The sequence below is a fragment of the Camelina sativa genome, chromosome 8, assembly GCF_030686135.1.
Source record: "Camelina sativa cultivar CO46 ecotype springtype chromosome 8, ASM3068613v1".
In the NCBI taxonomy this organism is placed as follows: Eukaryota; Viridiplantae; Streptophyta; class Magnoliopsida; order Brassicales; family Brassicaceae; genus Camelina; species Camelina sativa.
Window position 1 is genome coordinate 27,063,876 of NC_141887.1, and position 19,817 is coordinate 27,083,692.

The 19,817-nt window shown below is 35.8% G+C and overlaps 5 protein-coding genes and 1 non-coding gene across 9 annotated transcripts; 4 read left to right on the forward strand and 2 right to left on the reverse strand.

Moving 5' to 3' along the window:
- Positions 1-116: 116 nt before the first annotated feature.
- On the forward strand, positions 117-3,230 carry LOC104708411 (probably inactive leucine-rich repeat receptor-like protein kinase At5g06940). Its single transcript, XM_010424982.2, has 2 exons — positions 117-2,610; positions 2,690-3,230. Exons 1-2 carry the CDS (start codon positions 336-338, stop codon positions 3,052-3,054), a joined length of 2,640 nt encoding a protein of 879 aa, XP_010423284.1. The 5' UTR covers positions 117-335; the 3' UTR covers positions 3,055-3,230.
- Positions 3,090-7,031, reverse strand: LOC104708410 (uncharacterized). 4 transcript variants are annotated; one of them, XM_010424976.3, is made up of 8 exons: positions 6,705-7,031; positions 5,010-6,178; positions 4,732-4,918; positions 4,435-4,644; positions 4,181-4,354; positions 3,888-4,067; positions 3,659-3,772; positions 3,090-3,569 (listed from the first exon to the last, which is right to left on the reverse strand). In XM_010424976.3, exons 2-8 carry the CDS (start codon positions 6,035-6,037, stop codon positions 3,285-3,287), a joined length of 2,178 nt encoding a protein of 725 aa, XP_010423278.1. In that variant the 5' UTR covers positions 6,038-6,178; positions 6,705-7,031; the 3' UTR covers positions 3,090-3,284. The 4 variants fall into 4 exon arrangements, with proteins under 4 accessions (XP_010423278.1, XP_010423279.1, XP_087318690.1 ...); XM_010424977.3 differs by having other exon boundaries at positions 6,330-7,022; XM_087462564.1 differs by having other exon boundaries at positions 6,334-6,976.
- Positions 7,032-10,357: 3,326 nt separating this feature from the next.
- LOC104709899 (uncharacterized) lies at positions 10,358-12,601 on the reverse strand. The gene has a single exon (XM_087460689.1). It carries the CDS (start codon positions 12,221-12,223, stop codon positions 10,358-10,360), a length of 1,866 nt encoding a protein of 621 aa, XP_087316815.1. The 5' UTR covers positions 12,224-12,601.
- Positions 12,602-14,437: 1,836 nt separating this feature from the next.
- LOC104708412 (E3 ubiquitin-protein ligase RSL1) lies at positions 14,438-16,103 on the forward strand. Its single transcript, XR_015563632.1, has 3 exons — positions 14,438-14,844; positions 14,971-15,744; positions 15,873-16,103. It is a non-coding gene; the product is annotated as an E3 ubiquitin-protein ligase RSL1 (transcript).
- A 1,226-nt stretch (positions 16,104-17,329) lies between these two features.
- On the forward strand, positions 17,330-18,025 carry LOC147940517 (uncharacterized). Its single transcript, XM_087461331.1, has one exon. The coding sequence runs from the start codon at positions 17,330-17,332 to the stop codon at positions 18,023-18,025; it is 696 nt and encodes a 231-aa protein (XP_087317457.1).
- Positions 18,015-19,641, forward strand: LOC147940518 (uncharacterized). The gene has a single exon (XM_087463409.1). It carries the CDS (start codon positions 18,030-18,032, stop codon positions 19,638-19,640), a length of 1,611 nt encoding a protein of 536 aa, XP_087319535.1. The 5' UTR covers positions 18,015-18,029; the 3' UTR covers position 19,641.
- The last annotated feature ends 176 nt before the right edge of the window (positions 19,642-19,817 follow it).

Genomic DNA, 19,817 nt, shown 5'->3' on the forward strand with positions numbered 1-19,817 from the left:
TTCCTCCATTTATAGGGTTTAATGAGCCTGAATCATATCAACAAAATCTATCATTGTTTTACAAACTCGTAATTTAGTTTTTTTTCTTTTTGTTATTTTTACCAAATAAATTATAGTTTGTCCTAAACTTTTTTTTTTTTTTTGGCAACCAGTTTGTCCTAAACAAGATTACGCATATTTATTACATTACTACATGATTGCGCTCTCACTTTTTACAACATTTGACCTTATTTACTTGTTATCAATAATTGTCTTAAATTCTCTGTTTCACTATCACTCTCACTCTCACTCTCACTTGCTCTCACTCATTCACCAGATCCTCTTCAATCTTTTTAATGGCTACCAGATTCACGCACCAGTTTTCAATCTCACTAGCTTTCACATTCTTCTTCTTCTACTTCACTACGACCTTCTCTTTCACAGAAGATGAGGAGCTTGGTAATCTTCTCAGATTCAAGGCCTCCATTGATGATCCAAAAGGCTCTCTTTCAGGTTGGTTAAACACTTCTTCTTCTCACCATTGTAACTGGACTGGTATCACTTGTACCAGAGCTCCTTCTCTTTACGTCTCTTCCATTAACCTTCAAAGTTTGAATCTTTCTGGTGAAATCTCTGACTCTATTTGTGACCTCCCTTACCTCACTCACCTAGACCTTTCCCAAAACTTGTTCAATCAGCCAATCCCACTTCATTTGTCTCGCTGTGTCACGTTAGAGACTCTGAATCTCAGCTCTAATCTCATCTGGGGCACAATCCCTGATCAGATTTCTGAGTTTAGTTCTTTGAAAAATCTTGATTTGAGCAGCAACCATGTCGAGGGTAAGATTCCAGAAGACTTAGGGTTACTGTTCAATCTGCAAGTTCTCAACTTGGGAAGTAATCTGCTCACTGGTGTCGTCCCTTCTGCTATTGGGAAGCTAAGTGAGCTTGTGGTTCTTGATTTGTCTGAAAACAGCTATCTGGTTAGTGAGATTCCTTCTTTTATTGGGAAACTAGACAAGCTTGAACAGCTTATGTTGCATAGGTCAGGCTTCCATGGAGAGATTCCTACTTCGTTTGTTGGTTTGACAAGTTTGAAAACTTTGGATCTTTGTTTCAACAACCTCAGTGGTGAAATCCCTCGATCCTTAGGGCCTTCTCTCAAGAACTTGGTGTCTCTTGATGTGTCACAGAATAAGTTATCTGGCTCTTTCCCTGGTGGTATTTGCAGTGGCAAAAGGCTTATTAACCTTTCTCTCCATTCTAATTTCTTTGAAGGGTCATTGCCTAACTCCATTGGTGAATGCCTTACTCTGGAGAGGTTTCAAGTGCAGGACAATGGATTCTCTGGTGAGTTTCCAGCTGCGTTATGGAAATTACCCAAGATTAAGATTATTAAAGCGGATAATAATCGGTTCACAGGTCAAGTGCCTGATTCTGTGTCGTTGGCTTCTGCATTAGAGCAAGTTGAGATAGACAACAATTCCTTTTCTGGTGAAATCCCACATGGTCTTGGAATGATTAAGAGCTTGTATAAGTTCTCTGCTTCTGAAAACGGGTTTGGTGGAGAGTTACCGCCGAATTTTTGTGACTCACCTGTACTTAGTATTGTAAACATCTCTCACAATAGGTTCTTAGGGAAGATACCAGAACTGAAGAATTGCAAGAAGCTTGTCTCTTTGTCTCTAGCAGGCAATGCATTTACCGGAGAAATCCCTTCATCACTTGCTGATCTGCATGTTTTGACTTATCTTGATCTCTCTGAGAATAGTCTTACTGGTTTGATTCCTCAAGACTTACAAAACCTGAAGCTAGCTCTCTTCAACGTGTCGTTCAATAGATTATCAGGTGAAGTACCTCAATCTCTGGTCTCCGGGTTACCAGCTTCCTTTCTACAAGGAAATCCTGAGCTTTGTGGACCTGGTTTACCCAATGCTTGCTCCTCTGATCGCTCTAGCTTCCATAAAAAGGGTAGTAAAGCGTTGATGTTAGCTTTGATATGTTTAGCACTTGCTATTGCCACTTTGCTTGCAGCGTTATACCGGTATTCCCGAAAGAAAGTGCAGTTTAAGGGTACTTGGCACTCGGAGTTTTATTATCCCCTCAAGTTAACCGAGCATGAGTTGATGAAAGTGGTGAATGAAAGTTGTCCTTCCGGGAGTGAAGTATATGTTCTCAGTTTATTGAGTGGTGAGTTAATAGCTGTGAAGAAGCTCATGAATTCTAAGAATATAACCTCAAAAGCTCTGAAAGCTCAAGTGAGAACCATAGCAAAGATACGGCATAAGAACATTACTCGAATTCTTGGATTTTGTTTCACAGAAGAATTGCTCTTCTTGATCTATGAGTTCACACAAAATGGTAGCTTACATGATATGCTATCAAGATCTGGCGACCAACTGCAGTGGAGCATTAGGTTGAAGATAGCACTAGGTGCTGCTCAAGCATTGGCATACATAAGCAAAGATTATGTGCCACACTTACTCCATAGGAACCTAAAGTCAGCAAACGTTCTCTTGGACAAAGATTTTGTACCCAAGCTCTCTGATTTTGCTCTTGACCATATTGTTGGAGAAACTGCTTTTCAGTCTCTGGTACATGCAAACTCCAACTCCTGCTATACTGCACCAGGTAAATGTCTAGAACTACTGAATTTTTCTGTTATGATGTTCTGAAACCTTTGATGATTTTTTTACTTAATTGGATACAGAAATCAATTACAGCAAGAAAGCAACAGAAAATATGGATGTTTACAGTTTTGGTGTTGTACTTCTAGAACTTGTAACGGGGCAAAGAGCAGAGAAAACAGAAGAAGGCGCATCTAGAGAGTCTGTTGACATAGTGAAGCAGGTCAGGAGGAAGATAAACCTGACTGATGGAGCCGCGCAAGTTCTTGACCAAAAGATCTTGTCTGATTCTTGTCAATCAGACATGCTAAAGACCTTAGACCTTGCTTTAGATTGCACCGCCATTGCTGCAGAGAAACGACCTTCATTGGTTCAAGTTATTAAAGTGCTCGAGGGTATTAGTTCTTCTGCCTCAGCTTCTGCTGAGAAGTTTCCAGTTTACGCATAAAAAAGAAAGCAAGAGAGACCATTTCTTGTCTGTGGTTTTAACTTTAAAATCAAGCTTGTATTGAAATGGTCCAAGTGCAAGATGATATGATTTTTGTTTTTGTAAAATTAGAGTATGTATTGATGTACATTGGTCATTTGATGTTCAAGGACAATAAGAATTGGGTTTTGAGTGTACTTCTCGATGAGCTTGGAATTTCCACAGGCGCTTTTCGGTCAAACAAACCAGGTTTAGGGTTTTCCAAGGAGTCTGTATCTTTCGTTAGTCTGAGAAAAACTGAGGTTTTCCTTTTCTTCAGCCCCTTTGCTGTAGTATGGAAGAGATCTTGATATCTCTACCTCTTTGTTGCTGCTGTATTCTTTGTTTAGAGTCGTAGAAAGCTTAAGCTTTTCATCAAACTCTGCAACAATGTCAGTCAAGTGGCTATAAGAAGGAAGACAATATGAAACTGGATGGACTTGCCGAGGAAAACCTCTAGTTGCGTCTCCAGAAGAGCTTCTACTCTCAAGTATGCACTGGAAACACAGAAACAATGTAGTTTTAGTCTTGTAGCAAGATAAATTTTCTTTGTATGTCATTGAAGGACTGAAATAAGTAGATCAACCTGAGTGTTGAGTTCCTCAAGAACAATTCCTGGAACAGGGTATGGGCAGAATTCATCGGGGGTGAAATTGCATAAAATCCTTTTTATTAAACTCAGGCCAATAGATGGGCAGACCTGTGAAACACAAAACCAAAATATAAACCAGAAGGTAGGTGTTGAAACCAAGCGACTATGAAGATCACAGTTTCAAGGTGTTAATAAGCAGTACTAAATCATGAAGCATACATACCTCATCCCTGGTGGAACTTTCTACAAGCATTTCTTTTGGTAGCATAAGGAGATCGCTCAGTTCATTGAGCAAGTGGAAAGGTTTAAATGTCTCATCCCCTTTTTGCATTTGTTTCTCCTTTTCCAGAGAATGATCAACATCGCCAAATATGTCTGTAAGCAATCTCGACCAGTAGCCAACCTGCATAAACATTTTATATTAGCATACATGACTTCTAAAATATTGGCAACTAAAGTAGTAAATTGCTTGGGAAGATGGGATAATGTACGACTTCAAATGATTTAAGTGAATACCGTGTTTTTCAGTTTTACACCAGATTCAAAGCTCAAAACCCCTGCTGGAATTGGCAGAACTCTTGGGTCAGCAATGGGATCAGAGACGGGATCAGACGATGTCTGATGAGCCCACTCACGGAGAATAGCATTAAACATAGCCACATCAAGTCTTACAATGCATTGCTCCATAACCTAGTTAGACAGAACATATCAGTTCAATCCAGAAGAAAAGAACCATTCCACTGGAAGAAGGGAAGTTAAATGGACTATACCATTCTGGTCAATACATGCAAGCAGCCACATTTACGCTTTGCTGCTTGAACAGGACAGAGCCGTTGAAGCGCCTCCTCAAAAGCGTTTTTCCAAAGGTTGACAGAAAAGCTCTCTTGTAACTTGTCACATGTTGCTGGTTCTGAAAAATTCCCCATCATGTCACCCATCGTCGATTCTACCCCTTGAGGTCTCATGTGAACCATTATTACCTAACAGAAGGAGTGGAAATCTAAAGACATTTAACAACTGCAGCTTACTATTAAGATAGAATGATCTATGGCTTTTTTGGTTTTTACCTGTGACCATATAGATTCAACTACTTGAGTGAATAAACATGATTCAACTCTTCTTAATGCCGCTATCAGAGTTCTTACATCGGTCCAATCTTCTTCAAGAGAATTTGATCCATTTCGATATGTGCCAACAAATTTCTGTGAAATGATCTCTCGCAACATGACAGTGTTGGATAACCAGTACGTTAACCTGAGCCAAAGAAAAGACAAGCAACATAATAAGGTTGACCAGATCCTATAGAAACATATATACAAGAAGAATGAACATCTCTTTTAATTACCTTGGTACATCGCTTCCACATGATTTCAGCACCAATGACAGACCAGACACAATGTTTTTGGTCACAGAGATTAACTTGTTCTCACTCTTATTTTTTCTAGCAAGTGTGTAGAGTCTAAAAAGGTCTCCTGCAGGTCTGTGCAGCTTGTGTGATGAGCTCTCATGTTCTGGAAAAACAGAGTATATTGACATCTCAAGAGCAGCCACTTCTCTCAGTTCTTCTTCAAGTACCACGATTCGAGTTTCCAGGTTCCCAATCTTTTGAGTAAAAACTTTCTCCACTTCAGTCCTTTTGTTTTCCTTGTACACAAGTGTTTCATTGTCACTTTCACTGTTAACAACGACATTCAAAGCATCTTCAAACTCGTCATCTTCTTTTGCATCCTCAAAAGGTGTGGAGTCAACTGCTGAAGCAGATGAAGCAGAGGAAAAAATCTTGTTTTCAGAGGTTTTATAAGAAGATAAATCAGAAAAAGCTTTTGCCTGGCTTTTACTGGATCTTACGGTCTTTCTAGCAGTGCCGTGGAAGGTATGGGATCGAGATCTAACCGAATCAACATTGTTTCGTCCCTTTGTTGTTAATGGTCTATCCTGGGAGCTTTTGCTCTTGGAAACCATTGATGTCCTATCTGATTTCTTCTCTTCAAGGGAAAACAGATCACCTTGAGACGAAGACACAGACTCACTGTTTGTTTCAGTGTCTGATTCATCACGGTTTCCTTCTTCTCCACAATCCACCAGGTTCCCATCATTTCTTGATTTCCCTTGAGCATCATCCACGTAATGCACCATCACATTGTCATAGACTTCAGAAGACTCTGACCCAGTAGTTGAATCATTTACAACGATGGAAGAAGGCTCAGAAGCTGTCGTGGCATCCAAAACTCTGGAAACTAGCTGAGCCGCATTCAACGGTTTCAAGCCATTCCCTTTACTACTACTACGCGGCTTCTGATCTTTCTTTGCTGAATTGGTCGTGGTTCTTGGCTGCAAACTAGTCGAATTCCTTGGCTTCTCGAATCTTTTCATCGCCTTCTAATCCAAAAAAAAAAATCACAATTGGAAAAGTTCTTTGCAGAGACTTAACAACAATGACGTTGAACTTCTCAACAGTGACGTGGAACTTCTCAAAGATTCTCAAAAGAGCAACCCCTATTCAAATCACATGATCTGCAGAAGAAAGCAAGAAACTTTATTGTCTTAAAGTTCAATAACAAAAAAAAAAAAGAATGATAGATTAGAGATAACTTGAAGGCTGAGATATGTATGCAGGAAGTAAAAGCTTAAAAAGGAAGCAAAGACAAGAGAGAACATGGATCACCGACTAAAAAATTGTCGAACACCTTATGGACATGATTAGTCTTGTCTTAACTGGTGACAGCAACCGATGTTTCCTCATAGAAAAAACAAACATTTCATTCATTCATTCATGAGAACTATGAGATCACACTAATTAGTATTTTAAATAATTTTAAATCAAGTTGCAGACAAGATTATTATTTTTTGCCGCTAGCCACGACACATGGGTGTATCAACAACATATGAGAGCACGTCTTTGTCTTTCACTATTACTTAATTAAACGGACACACACAATAACCGAGTCTAACAACAATGAGCACGTCTTGATCCGGATTCTGATGCAGTGAGTGAGACACGACGAAAGCGGAAAATTTCTGAATTTTTTTTACAACGAACCTGAGACAAAGAAGCTTGGGCGAGATCCAATGTTTAGTGATTTTTTGAATCTGAATCAAGAAAAGAGCAGAGCAGAGTCAAAAGGGATGATTTTTTTGACTTTTTAAAGGGAATGTAACAGCAGGTCATGGTTTGTGAGTGTGTTTGTGACTCTCGATCGGGTTTAAAAGAGGATTAAGAAGTCACTCTCTTTCTATGAATCGGTCGGTGATTAGTTTAATATCAAAAATTAGGATGAAAACGGTTACACCTACAGGTCGTCGTCGTCACTCGTCATCTTCTTCTTCCCAAGACGTTTTACCACATTTTTTTGGCCGCGTTTCCTTCATTTTTTTGTTTTTGTTATTATACGTTTAATTAATAACTAGGTATAACCGGCACTATATGTTTAATAAATCAATTTAAATAAAATATTATGAGTAAATTATTACTTGAAATTTAAGATTCGTTTGTATAAAACAAAATATGTAACTAAAGTTTTTTTCGTTTATTCAAATTTGCGTTTATTTTCTGTAAAATACGTTTCACCCGTGAAATATTTGAACTTGGAAAAGAATTTTGAGGTGGTGTAAAAAGTTTTGATGTCTTTTTGTATTTCTACAAATCAAATTCACATATTTTATGTTTCAAATTATTGTCTATATCACTATACCATTAAATAGATAAAACAATATTTTTAAACTAATTGATTTAATTTAAACTAATCATAAGTTTAAAAATGCAATGAGAAAAACGATAAAAGTGATAAATAAATGAATAGTTTTTTTTCTTGTTTGTGAAATTTAATTTACTTTTGATAAGTAAATAGGTTATGAAAATGATAATTAAATACATTTTCGGATTTAATAGTTGATAAAATCTTTCATATTTAAAAACTAATAGAAATAAATATTGGCTCATAATATTTCAGTGGCATGTTTATGTAAATAACAATAAAAGTAAGGACATTTTTTGAAAAATATATAGGAGCTCTGTGAGCGCGACACATCAGCTTTTTTGTAAGAGTGCTTCTCTTTTAATATATAGAGGATTATGGAATCCCAAACGTTTGTGTTATCCACGAGACAATCAATAAACATAAATTAATGGTAATTCATTTTAATGTTAATGGTAAAGTTCAATGATTTACTACCTACTAAGATGGGGTATTGGTTTAGGATTTAGAAAGAATTTTAATGACTTTAAAAGTTATATAAAATATGTTATTATTCAATTAAGACTTTTTAAAACTTTTTTAAAATTTGGTGTTATTAGTTATGGATTTATAAAAAGTAATCTAAAATCTTGATAAATCTATTGTTATTGGATTAAGAGTTTTATAAAGTCATTAAAAGTTTTATGTTATTCAAATAAAACAAAAGAATCTTGGATTGTTAATGAATTCAAATATTATGTTATTGGTTTAAGATCTTCATAAAAAAAGTCATGAAAACTCTCTCATCAAATAGAAAGATTTGTGAATCATAGTCCATGACTTTTTGGGAGGCAGAGAAGAAAAACCGAAGACGTCGCAAACCAAACTCATATACCCAGAAAAAAAAATAGTGGGGAGAAGAAAAGATGAGAAACCAGCGGTGACCTTCCACCACTGTCCGATGATGGATTATACGGTGACCTTCCACCACCGTCCGATGAAAAAAGTGCTTGGTGGATTATACGGTGACCTTCCACCACCGTCCAATGATGAGAAACCCAGCGGAAACTCCTCCTCTGTCTGGTCAAGTAATACCAAAATGGCTCCACCTACGCTTCGCAAACCACCGGCTTTTGCTCCGACCCAAACATGTCGTGTCGTCGTTACCCTACAAGCTTCCTTCTCTTTCTTCTTCGTTGATTACTCCGGCGATAGAGTCAGTACCTTCGCAGCCAGCACGTGAATTGTGATAGACAAAGAGCAAACGTGTTACGTGTACTTATGATTGTGAATTGTGAAAGAAGATATATTTTACTAGTTATCTTGCAGAGAGCAAACGTATGTGAACAGGGAGCACTAAAAATACAAATCAAAACAAAACTTCTAAAAGAGAGAGAAGAGCATGTGCATCCTTATGAGACAGAGAAGTCAATGTAGTATATTATTTTCTCATCTCTCTCTCTCATTCTCTCAACTTTCACTTCGACTCTCTCTCTCTTCTTTCTTTATCTCTCTTTCTTCTCTATGTGTGTGTGCATGTTTGTTTACGTCACACTCCGAGTATATTAGATCATGACATCCTTTTTTGTATAAAATTTTGTATCATCACTTCCGTAACAAGAAGTGGAGCCAACGAAGAGAACACATACGCATCAACAAAATATGAAATATGAGATAAGCAAGAGATTTTTTTTTCTTTCATAGAAGCGTTGAATCAAAAAATATTGATATTGTGCAATATTTTTTGAGAAAGATTTTACAAGATTTTATGAGTGATTTTACAAGATTAGAAAAAACAAATCAGCAAGATTTTAAACAATTTTCTAAACAATCACTTAAAATAATCAATTTTATACTTTCCATGATTTTATTTAAAGTCATTAAAATTCTCTTAAAATCTCAAACCAATACCATCCCCTAATAGTTTGTTTATCAAATGCAGAATTAAAATAGAAATAAAAATAATACAAAATCATTTTGAATGATAATTTCTTTTTAAAAAGAAAAAAAAAATGTATCATGATGAAACAATGAAGTCATTAGAATAAACAATTGGGAAAATCCAAAAAGTCTCATATCAAATTCGAATCATATATTAGACATTTGATGCATCGTATGTATGTCTCACGTATGTTGTATAAACTAATAATCATCTTTCGTTACAAGTTACAACATTCTTTGATATAGTATAATTATTTAACAAAAAAATAAGGAAAAAGAAGACAACAGCTCTCTGAATTGGTAGAAAATTTGGCAATTTCGATTCCTCACTCATAAAATAGCTCCTATAATTTGGAGCAAGGATTAATTTAAAACGTGGGATAATTAAGTCTCATCTTGCATATGTCTGTCTGTCTTGCGCAAATACAACAAAGAAAAAAGTATAACAGCAACACACGTCACAAACAGAGGCAGTCGACAACAATAAACCAAACTATGGGTTTGCATGCTCTAACTTCTAATCCATCTTCATTTATACTTTTTCTTGGAGATAGTTTCCAATATTCCTGATAAAAAAAAAACAATGGAAATTAGTCAAATTAACAAAACAAACGAATAATCAAATAAACGCAATACACTTAGAAAAAAAGAAGAAGAAAAAAACTTGTCAGTGTCAGGGTCCTGGACTCCGCAATGTTTGATGTTGTTGTTCGCAACCGTCGAAATGAAAACCATACCCACAAATGACGCAGTTGCAAATCATATTAACTACGTTGTCTGAGCTCCAGTGACAAACAACACTCGAACGACAATGTTCAGGTAAAGCAGCACCGTCCAGCTTTAAGATATATCCCACCATGCTACGAAAGAAGCATAATTTATATGTCCAACACTCACAGCGGAACTCTATGATGATGTGATTGTCATTCCATTGACAACAGTTAATACGAATGGCTGATCTAGAACATATTTTAACCCGGGGCACAAAATAATATTAATTTTTTTTATAAAAAATTATAACGATATGAAAATAAGTTGTTAAAATAAAAATAATAATAAGTTTTACAACAAAACAAATTTATAAAGTTATCCTACGTTCTTTCATATCCTGAAACATTTTCATCACTATTTCATTTGTCATCTTATCAAATAATTCCTTTTCAATAAAAGAGACTAAACAATCATTTAGAAACTTATCACCAATACGGTTGCGCAAACTAGTCTTCACAATGTTCATTGCAGAAAAACATCTTTCAACCGTTGTCGTGGCTATAGGTAAAGTCAAAACTAGCTTCAGAAGTCGATAAACCTGAGGATACGAAAGATATTTCCTTGTCTCTACAATCACATGTGCAAGATCCCCCAGACTCTTCAAATTAGCAAATCTTTCATCTTCCCGGATATTATCGATGTACAAACCAAGTTGGTGTTCAAGTGATATTCGATCGACAGAAGTAAAATCTTTGGGATAAAACTCAGATAATCTCATAACCTTCAACGGATCAAACTCATGAAATGAATCAATAAGACTTAAAGAAGCAACACAACCAAGTAATTCAGTGTTTACCTCATCAAAACGATCATTAAACTCCTGAATTTGCATATCTAATACAGTGTAAAAGCACTCCACTTGATAATGATGCAAGTTGGTCATGTTGCTTCTTTTTATTGGCTTTCTTGGGTCAACAAATTCGTCATCCATAATGAGCAACTCAGTGTCATGATTCTCACAAAAAACAAAAACTTTAGTAAGAAGAGAATCCCATCCATCATCTCGGAGCTTGCATAATTGCTGTTTGGTGGATTTCACTAGGCTCATAGCATTCAAAATGTCTTGGTCTTTCCTTTGTAAAGCCACTGATAAACTATTCGTGAGACCAAGGATAAGCAACATCAATTGCAGGTAGAACACAAAATCAAAGGTATTAAAATATTTAAGAAGACCATTAGCTTGTCGTCTTTTGGTACTATCAGAACCATCCTTTTCGATATACTCAAGTACTTTAATGATAATAGAAAATAAATCAACCAACCGCAGTAATGTTGTGTAGTGAGAATCCCAACAAGTATTACCAGGTCTCTGTAGTGAGAGTTCTTGATTCAATCCTTTTCCTGTCTTAATTTCACCTCGACTGATTCCTTCCTCGATTCTTTTTCGATATTCTTCTCGAATCATATCCTTTCTCTTACAAGAAGTTCCAACCACATTTACCAAAACAGAAATCATATCAAAGAAGTCTCCAACTTCAAAATGCTTTTTAGCAACTGCCACGACAACTAACTGAAGCTGATGAGCAAAACAATGGATATAATAAGCAGAACTATTTTCTCTCAAAATGAGAGATCTTAACCCATTGAATTCACCTTTCATATTACTTGCTCCATCATAGCCCTGTCCTCTTAATTGTTTCATACTCAAACCATGTTTGACAAACAATGAATCAATAGCACATTTCAGAGATGCAGAAGTTGTTTCTTTAACATGGACAAGACCAATAAATCTTTCTTTGATTGTCCCATGTTTATCAACAAAACAAAAAACCACTGTCATTTGTTCTTTATCAGAAACATCTGCAGATTCATCCACCAACAAGCAAAATACATCATGATCAACTTCTTGAATTATAAATCTAATAACTTCCTCTGCAAAGCAATGCACTATATATTTCTGAATTTCAGGACATATCATCTGATTATTTTTTGGAGCATTCTCCAACACAACTTTGCTTACTAGCTCATTCTGCCCTGCAGTATATTTCACAAGCTCTAAAAAATTTCCCCTATTAGCTGATTCCATTGACTCATCATGACCTCTAAAAGATAATTCTTGTCGTAGTAAATATCTACAACAATCAATTGAAGCATTCAATCTGATTTTGTATTCATTTTTGACTATGTTATCTTGCTTATAAAAAGCATGAACAATTGATTGACTTTGCTTCATCAAAGCATCAGCATTTTTTAATGCATTATTGTGAAAGCTATTCAACGATCCTACATGATCTCTTAAACTCTGGGGATTTTTCCAAGTATTAAACCCTTTTGTAACAAATGCATCACTTCCACCTTTATTTTCTGTGTAATCTCTAAACAAGTAGCAAAACAAACAATAAGTTTTATCTGTTTTCACACTGTATTCCAACCAACTGCTATAGAGATCAAACCATTCTGGATTGAATCTTCTCAACTTTTCTCCTGATAGTGTTTTAGGAAAATCATGACCTCTAGGTTGACAAGGACCTCTAATCAAATATTTGCGTCTTACCTCATCTCTTTCATTAGGATGATACTATAATATTTTTTTTCTATCTGCTGGATCCCAAGGCAAATCTACAGGAGTTTTTTCATACGGTGCTTCAAACTTTCTTTTGAAATAACTATGAATTGGAACCTAACAAAAACACAATTATATTAAATTATTAACATAGTAAAAACGAAGTTTAGATTACAAAATTGGTATATCAATGAATTATCATATAAAAGACAACAAACATGCCTTATAAAGATATAAATAACGAACGAACAAGATTTCATCTAAAACTGAACAAAATTTAGTTTCTTCTACTGTAATTTTAATATAAATTAATAAGAAAGTATTTACGGTGGACATGTTTGATAGCTTGAGAATTAAGGAAAAGTAAAAAAACAGCAGAGAAACAATTTAGTTGTCGATAGAAAGAAACTAGGTCAATGCCTATCGTTGTTAAAAAGAAACTAGGACTAATCTATCATTGCACGACTAAAAAAGTATTATGAACTTTTTTCTGTTTAATTATTTTGGGCTGAAACATTAATTATGAAATTGGTTTGGAGATCTTTTGTTTCAATACAAACGGTGGAACAACTTTTCTATCTACTTAAATCAAAGTTAATATATTAAAATTATATATAAATTCTTTTTTTGAAAAAATCAGTGTTTGGCACGTGCCCAACCCCTCTATGCTCTGTATCCGCCTCTGGTTAATACTTGGCATTCTTCTAACAAATTAGCGAGTTGTTGGGAATTATTGTGAATGGTGGATGGATTTGGTCTGTGAACTGACCAAGGAGTTTGATAATATCATCAGGGCTCATGTCAAGATGCTGATTTGGGAAAAGATAAGATAAGTTATTGTACATGGCTTAACACAAAAGATAAATAAATTATTGTACATGGCTTACACATTGTATCATGATGAAACAATGAATAAACAATTGGGAAAATCCAAAAAGTCTCATATCAAATTCGAATCATATATTAGACATTTGATGCATCGTATGTATGTCTCACGTATGTTGTATAAACTATATAATCATCTTTTGTTACAAGTTACAACATTCTTTGATATAGTATAATTATATAACATAAAAAATAAGCAAAACATAAGGAAAACAAACCCAAAAATAAAAAAGCAAATATAGAAAAAAAACATTTAAATTAAGCAAAGTGTATCAAGTACAATGTAACTTGTATATATAAATTAATAATGTTTAGAACTGGAAAATCTATAAATTTAAGACTACCTCAAAATTATGCTCTCAGCTTTATTATTGGTTACTTTTATTTGTAGAAAATATTAATTAAATTTTTAAATATAAAAAAATAAGGAAGGTTAAGTTGGGGTCTCTTTTGATAATATTGTAAAAGAGGAGGGGTAGTGAGAATTAGGGGTTCCCTTTTATGAATTGAGTTGGACCAAAAAAAAAAGAAGGGGCCTTGGCTGCAAATGGTTGCATAAAATTGAAAAAATGAGTTGAACAAAATTGAGTTGGAAAATATTCAACTCATTCATCTCCAAAATAGTGGTTGAACAAGTTGAACATTTTTTCTGTAGGATTAGTTTATTTTTCCAAATTTTGAGGTTGAATGAGTTGAATAGATTTTTCCAACTTTTTCAACCTCTTCCAATCAAATGGTGAAACTTGGTTGAATAATTTTTTTCAACTCCTTCTACCTTTTCAATTGTGCAACCATTTGCACCCGTTATGTTGGACTTCCCAACTTACCTAGCGGAAGAAAAGGGCTAGAGAGGTTTTTAATCCCCAGAATTTTATCGACTCTGTAATCTTTCCAGTGATTCAGCCGTTGCTCATCCGCCCGCGATTGATTCCGATTCCGATTCCATAGACGGTCGATAACATCCACATAACCCCTAACCTCTTCCCCCGAAAGGTAAAACATCTGTGTTATTTGGCCTTAGGGAAATTAGGTTTTCTTTTTGTACTAATCAAGTTTAGTGGTATGGGATGAAATCAGACCGTAGAACCCTAATTCCTATCTTTCGATCCGACCAATTTGGGAAGCCTTACACGATGTGTGAGACGTCCTATCGGTTATACTGCAAGGGTTTGGTGAGTGAAGAGGTGGTTAAGGACGAGACTAGGCAGATCGGTGGTTTTGGTGTGGCCATCTGTGACCCCGAGGATAACCGACTATATGAGATGAAGAAAGCTCTGGGAGATGAAGAGTCCACACACCAGCAAGTTGCGGAATTGGCGGCCGTAGTTCATGGGTTGAAGTGGGCGTTGGAGCTCGATTTGGCAAGGGTCACATTCTTCTGTGATGATTCCAATATCTTACAATACGTAATTTATTTACTGAACCCCACCCATTAGTAGGCGATCGACATATATAGTATTCTTCAGTGTATTTGTTAGGTTTTTTTTATGACTCATGATTTTTTCTTATAATTTCTATTGTATGTGTGACAGGTAACAGGTAAAGCTGAACCAAACGAGTCCAGTGTAGCAACACTTGTGAAGGAAGTGGCTCTTCTTCAGAGCAGATTCTCGTCTTGCGAAGCACTTCCTGCATCTGTGACTGTGAGCAGTGGGGGCATCACTTTTGTCCTTGAGCATGCCAGAGCTGCTATAGCTTCCCAGATCAGGTGGCGTGAAGGTCACGTCTACATGGAGACTTGTCCAATATGCTGTGAAGACGTCTCATGTGATAACAAGTTTGAGGTACCTGGTTGTTTCCACCGCTTCTGCGTTGCTTGCATTAAGAGACAAGTCGACGAGGCACTGGATTGGCATAAACCAGTAAAGTGCCCAAGCTTGGGTTGCAACTTGGTTGGATCCTGTGCGGCTTAGACACATGACTGAATATCTTTCGGAGAGTGCGCTGCTTGCTCATATGACCCGAAAAAGGGACAACAGAGTACACTGTGCGTCACCCGAATGTACCGTTTTAATGCCCAAGGCCAAAATCACTGAGTACTCAAAAAAGTTCTTCGTTGATGCTGAGCTGTCAGGAGGAGCCAGAAAGTGCATGGACTGTGGGTTTTTGTTACTGCGACAACTGCAGAACAGAATGGCACTATAAGTCTATAACATGACATGTGATGTATTCCGTGAAACAGAGACTTATCAGACATCTCCTGCGGCACGTTTAGAAGCTAAGGCTAAGAGATTAGGATGGAGGATATGCAGGAATTGCAAGTCGGTGCTTGTAATTGATCTACGTTGCAACCGTATTACCTGCTCGTACGCTCTCTCTCTCTCTCTCTCTTGACTCATGGCTCTTGTTATTAATTATATAATGTGTTGCACATTTGTTTATTAATTAATTGTATATTGATTTTGGTTCTTTTTGTCTTGTGAAATCCTCGCAGATGCGGATACCAGTTCTGTTACGTCTGTGAAGCTGAGTGGAACAAGGAAACCGGATGTTGGTTACCAGGAGCCCGCGCTATGATTTATCCTAGTAGCTAGGGAACGGGTTTCGTTGATTTGGTTTTTACAGAGGAAGAGAAACTTGGAACTTTTGTACTCCAAATTTCATTATTTTTCTTCTTGAGAAATTGGTTATATGTACTTCATTGGTCAAACAAGAATTGACTTCATTCGGGGTGGAATCAAAATCCTAAAAAAAGAAAATAAATATAAAAAAAAATTTGCAATAAAAAGTAGAAAAACAGAAGATGATGAATTAATAATAATAATTCATAGAGGGTAAATAAATCATATGCAAACTCCTAAACTTTACTGTTGGGAGTATTTTGATTATGTCCAAACGAGGATGAGGTACTTTCTAACCAATTAAAATATCGCACGTGTTTGTTGTTGTTCCCGCGCATTGAACATCTTTTAGTGTACTCATCCTTCGATGCTAGAGAGAGTGCGAAAACCCTAGAAAGAAAGCCACAGAGATGGATGAACATGAACATGGCGATTCTTTCAAGGATCAGCGACCTAGCTCCGGTACAATCGTTAGGATACGCCTTGAGAATTTTATGTGCCACGATAATCTCGAGATTGAGTATAGTAGTATCGAAGACTCCAAATTTTCTATTTCAGTTGCATGTTGAATTTATTAACTATATATAGAGGTTTGGTTTATTCATTGTGTCTAGAATCTCTTGAATATGGCAGGTCAGTCCGTAAACTGACGTTTTTTTTGTTCAATTATTATATGTCAGCTAACAAGTCTCTTGTTTGGTAAGGAATCAGGTGCATGCGTTTTTTTTTTTTTTTTTTTTTTTTTTTTTTTTTCTAATAAAATATATCCAAAATAAATCAATTACATTAAACACAAGGGCGGACCCACGTCACGGTAAAGAGAGGCAGCTGCCACGGTTAAAATTTCAGAAACAAGAGTTATTTATTACCATTTTAATTTTTGCATCTGCTAAAAAAATATTTAATGCCCCCAACATTTTTATATCTACGTTTTTTATCAATACATAAATTTGGATTTTTGTGTTGAATTGAAAGCCTAATTTATTTTGTTACAATTGGAAGCCCATTTAGTTGATAAAAAGAATACTACAAGCTCATTTCGTTTTAGTTGGTTTTATCTCATTCTCCATTACACAACTAAAACGTGAGACTTTTCAGCTTCTTTTCTTTCTGATTTCGTTTTTTAGCCAAAATTTGTTTTGTTCGTTTCCATTAAAGACGCAAAATCTCATATTCAGGTAACGTTTTTGCTTCTTCTATGCTTCTAGAATTTAAGTTGATCCTTTTTTATTAGATGTTTTGTTATATTTCTACGGGTGTCTGAGTCTCTTTCCTTTTCTACTTTGATTTTAGAAACATAATTGAGCAGTTGAGTTTTGCAGATAAAACAATGGAGCGATATTACAAACCAACTTCTGCTTCAAATATTTATGATAATTTGGATGATTTGCCGTGGGATCCTGCTCAAAGAAAAAGAATATTGGATTATCATCCAAATCAAAGAGATGAAGTAAGGCGCAAGTACTTAACTAGAGGTCCATGTCAACCTTATGATCATATATTTCCTCAGAAAAGAATTGGAACTGCATTGAGGCGATTTAATTCAGCTTGGTTTGGTAAATACTCTACCTGGTTAGAGTATAGTACATCGACTAATAAAGCTTATTGCTTGTGTTGTTATTTATTTAAAGATGAGATACCAAAAAGAGGCAACAATTATGCGTTTGTGGAAGAAGGTTTTTCTCTGTGGAATAAGCCTGAGTCACTAAGGGATCATATGGGTGATACACCCAACACATTTCATAAGATTGCTGCTAGGAAATGTGATGATTTGTTGAATCAAGCTCAGTCTATTGTACATGCTTTGCATAAGCAAGACGATGTCGTAAAAAAGGAGTATCGCGTCTGGTTGAATGCTTCGATTGATGCTTCCAGGTACTTGTTGAGACAAGGGTTACCTTTTCGTGGTCATGATGAATCAAAAGAGTCTGCTAATAGAGATAATTTTTTAGAGCTCATTAGATACACTGGAGAACAAAATGATGGTGCACATAAGGTTATTTTGGAGAATGCTCCAAAAAAATAACCAGATGATTTCTCCAGTGATTCAAAAGGATATTGCAAACTCTTTTGCAGAAGAAGTTGTGAAATCTATCATAGAAGAAATTGATCATGATGTGTTTGCTTTGTTGGTTGATGAGTCTGCAGATATCTCTGACAAGGAACAAATGGCTGTTGTTTTTCGGTTTGTTGATAAGAGTGGAGCAATTAAAGAAAGATTTGTTGGAGTTCTTCATGTGAAAGAAACATCTTCTTTATCTCTGAAGTCTGCAATTGATGGTTTATTTGCAAAATATGGGTTAAGCTTGACAAAGGTTAGAGGACAAGGTTATGACGGAGCAAGTAATATGAAGGGTGAGTTCAATGGGCTTAGATCATTGGTTGCTAGGGAAAACAGTTCTGCATATTACGTCCATTGTTTTGCTCATCAACTTCAGCTGGTGGTCGTTGCAGTTGCTAAAAAACACTTTAGTGTTGGTGATTTTTTTGACATGGTTTCTACTATGTTGAATGTGGTTGGAGCTTCTTGTAAGAGGAAGGATATGATTCGAGAAAGTTATCGGAATAAAGTGCAGGAGGGAATTAGTAGTGGTGACATTAGCACTGGAACAAGATTGAATCAAGAGCTTTCTCTTCAAAGGCCCGGAAGTACTCGTTGGAATTCTCATCACAAAACGTTATTGCGTATGGTTGAGTTGTTTCCTTCTATCATTGAAGTTCTTGAGTATATTCAAGATGAAGGAGTTGATGACTCAAAAAGACGTCAAGCATATGGTCTTCTCAAGTACTTTCATACATTTGATTGTGTGTTCTATATGCAACTAATGTTACTCATCTTGGGGATGACCGAGAATTTATCGATGGCTTTGCAAAGGAAGGATCAAGATATTTTGAATGCCATGTCACTGGTTGAATCAACTAAGCGAGAATTACAAAAACTACGAGATGGTGGATGGGATTCATTTCTGATTAATGTTTCTGATTTTTGTGAGAAACATAATTTTGAAGTGCTCAAGATGGATGAAGATTTTGTTGATTCAAGGAAGCCAAGAAAAAAAACCAACATAACCACTATGCATCATTACAAGGTTAATTGTTTCTATACTGTTTTGGATATGCAACTTCAGGAGTTTAGTGATCGTTTTACCGAGGTAAACACTGAACTACTTATTTGTATGGCTTCTTTAAGTCCTCTTGACTCGTTTCATGAGTTTGACAAGACAAAGTTGATGAGATTGGCTGGATTTTACCCAGAGGACTTTAGTTTTGGGGATTGTTTATGTCTTGAACAACAACTCGGAATCTACATCGGCAATATATGCGCCGATATAAGATTCAAGAATTTGAAGAATCTTGGAGATCTTTCTCGTCTTATGGTGGAAACAAGAAAGCATCTTGCGCATCCTTTGGTTTATAGACTGCTGAAGTTAGTTTTAACTTTGCATGTGGCTACTGCAAGTGTGGAAAGGTGTTTCTCTGCAATGAAACTAGTGAAGACATCATCACGCAACAGAATTGGAGATCAGTTTTTAAGCGATTGTTTAGTATGTTATATTGAGAAAGATTTATTTAGATTGGTCACTAATGAAAAGGTGATTAAAAGATTTCAGACTATGAGTGAGCGTAGGATACTTTTATAAGATATTTTGTTCAAACGTTATTATGTGTTTTGTAAAACATGGTTGTTGCCACTGATAAAATTCTTTCCTAGATCCGCCACTGATTAAACAGCTTTCTTTCCTTCAAGTAGCAGCAAGTTATTATTATTATATAATTTAATTTTCTAATTTGAAAAAACTATATAGACGTCAATTTTG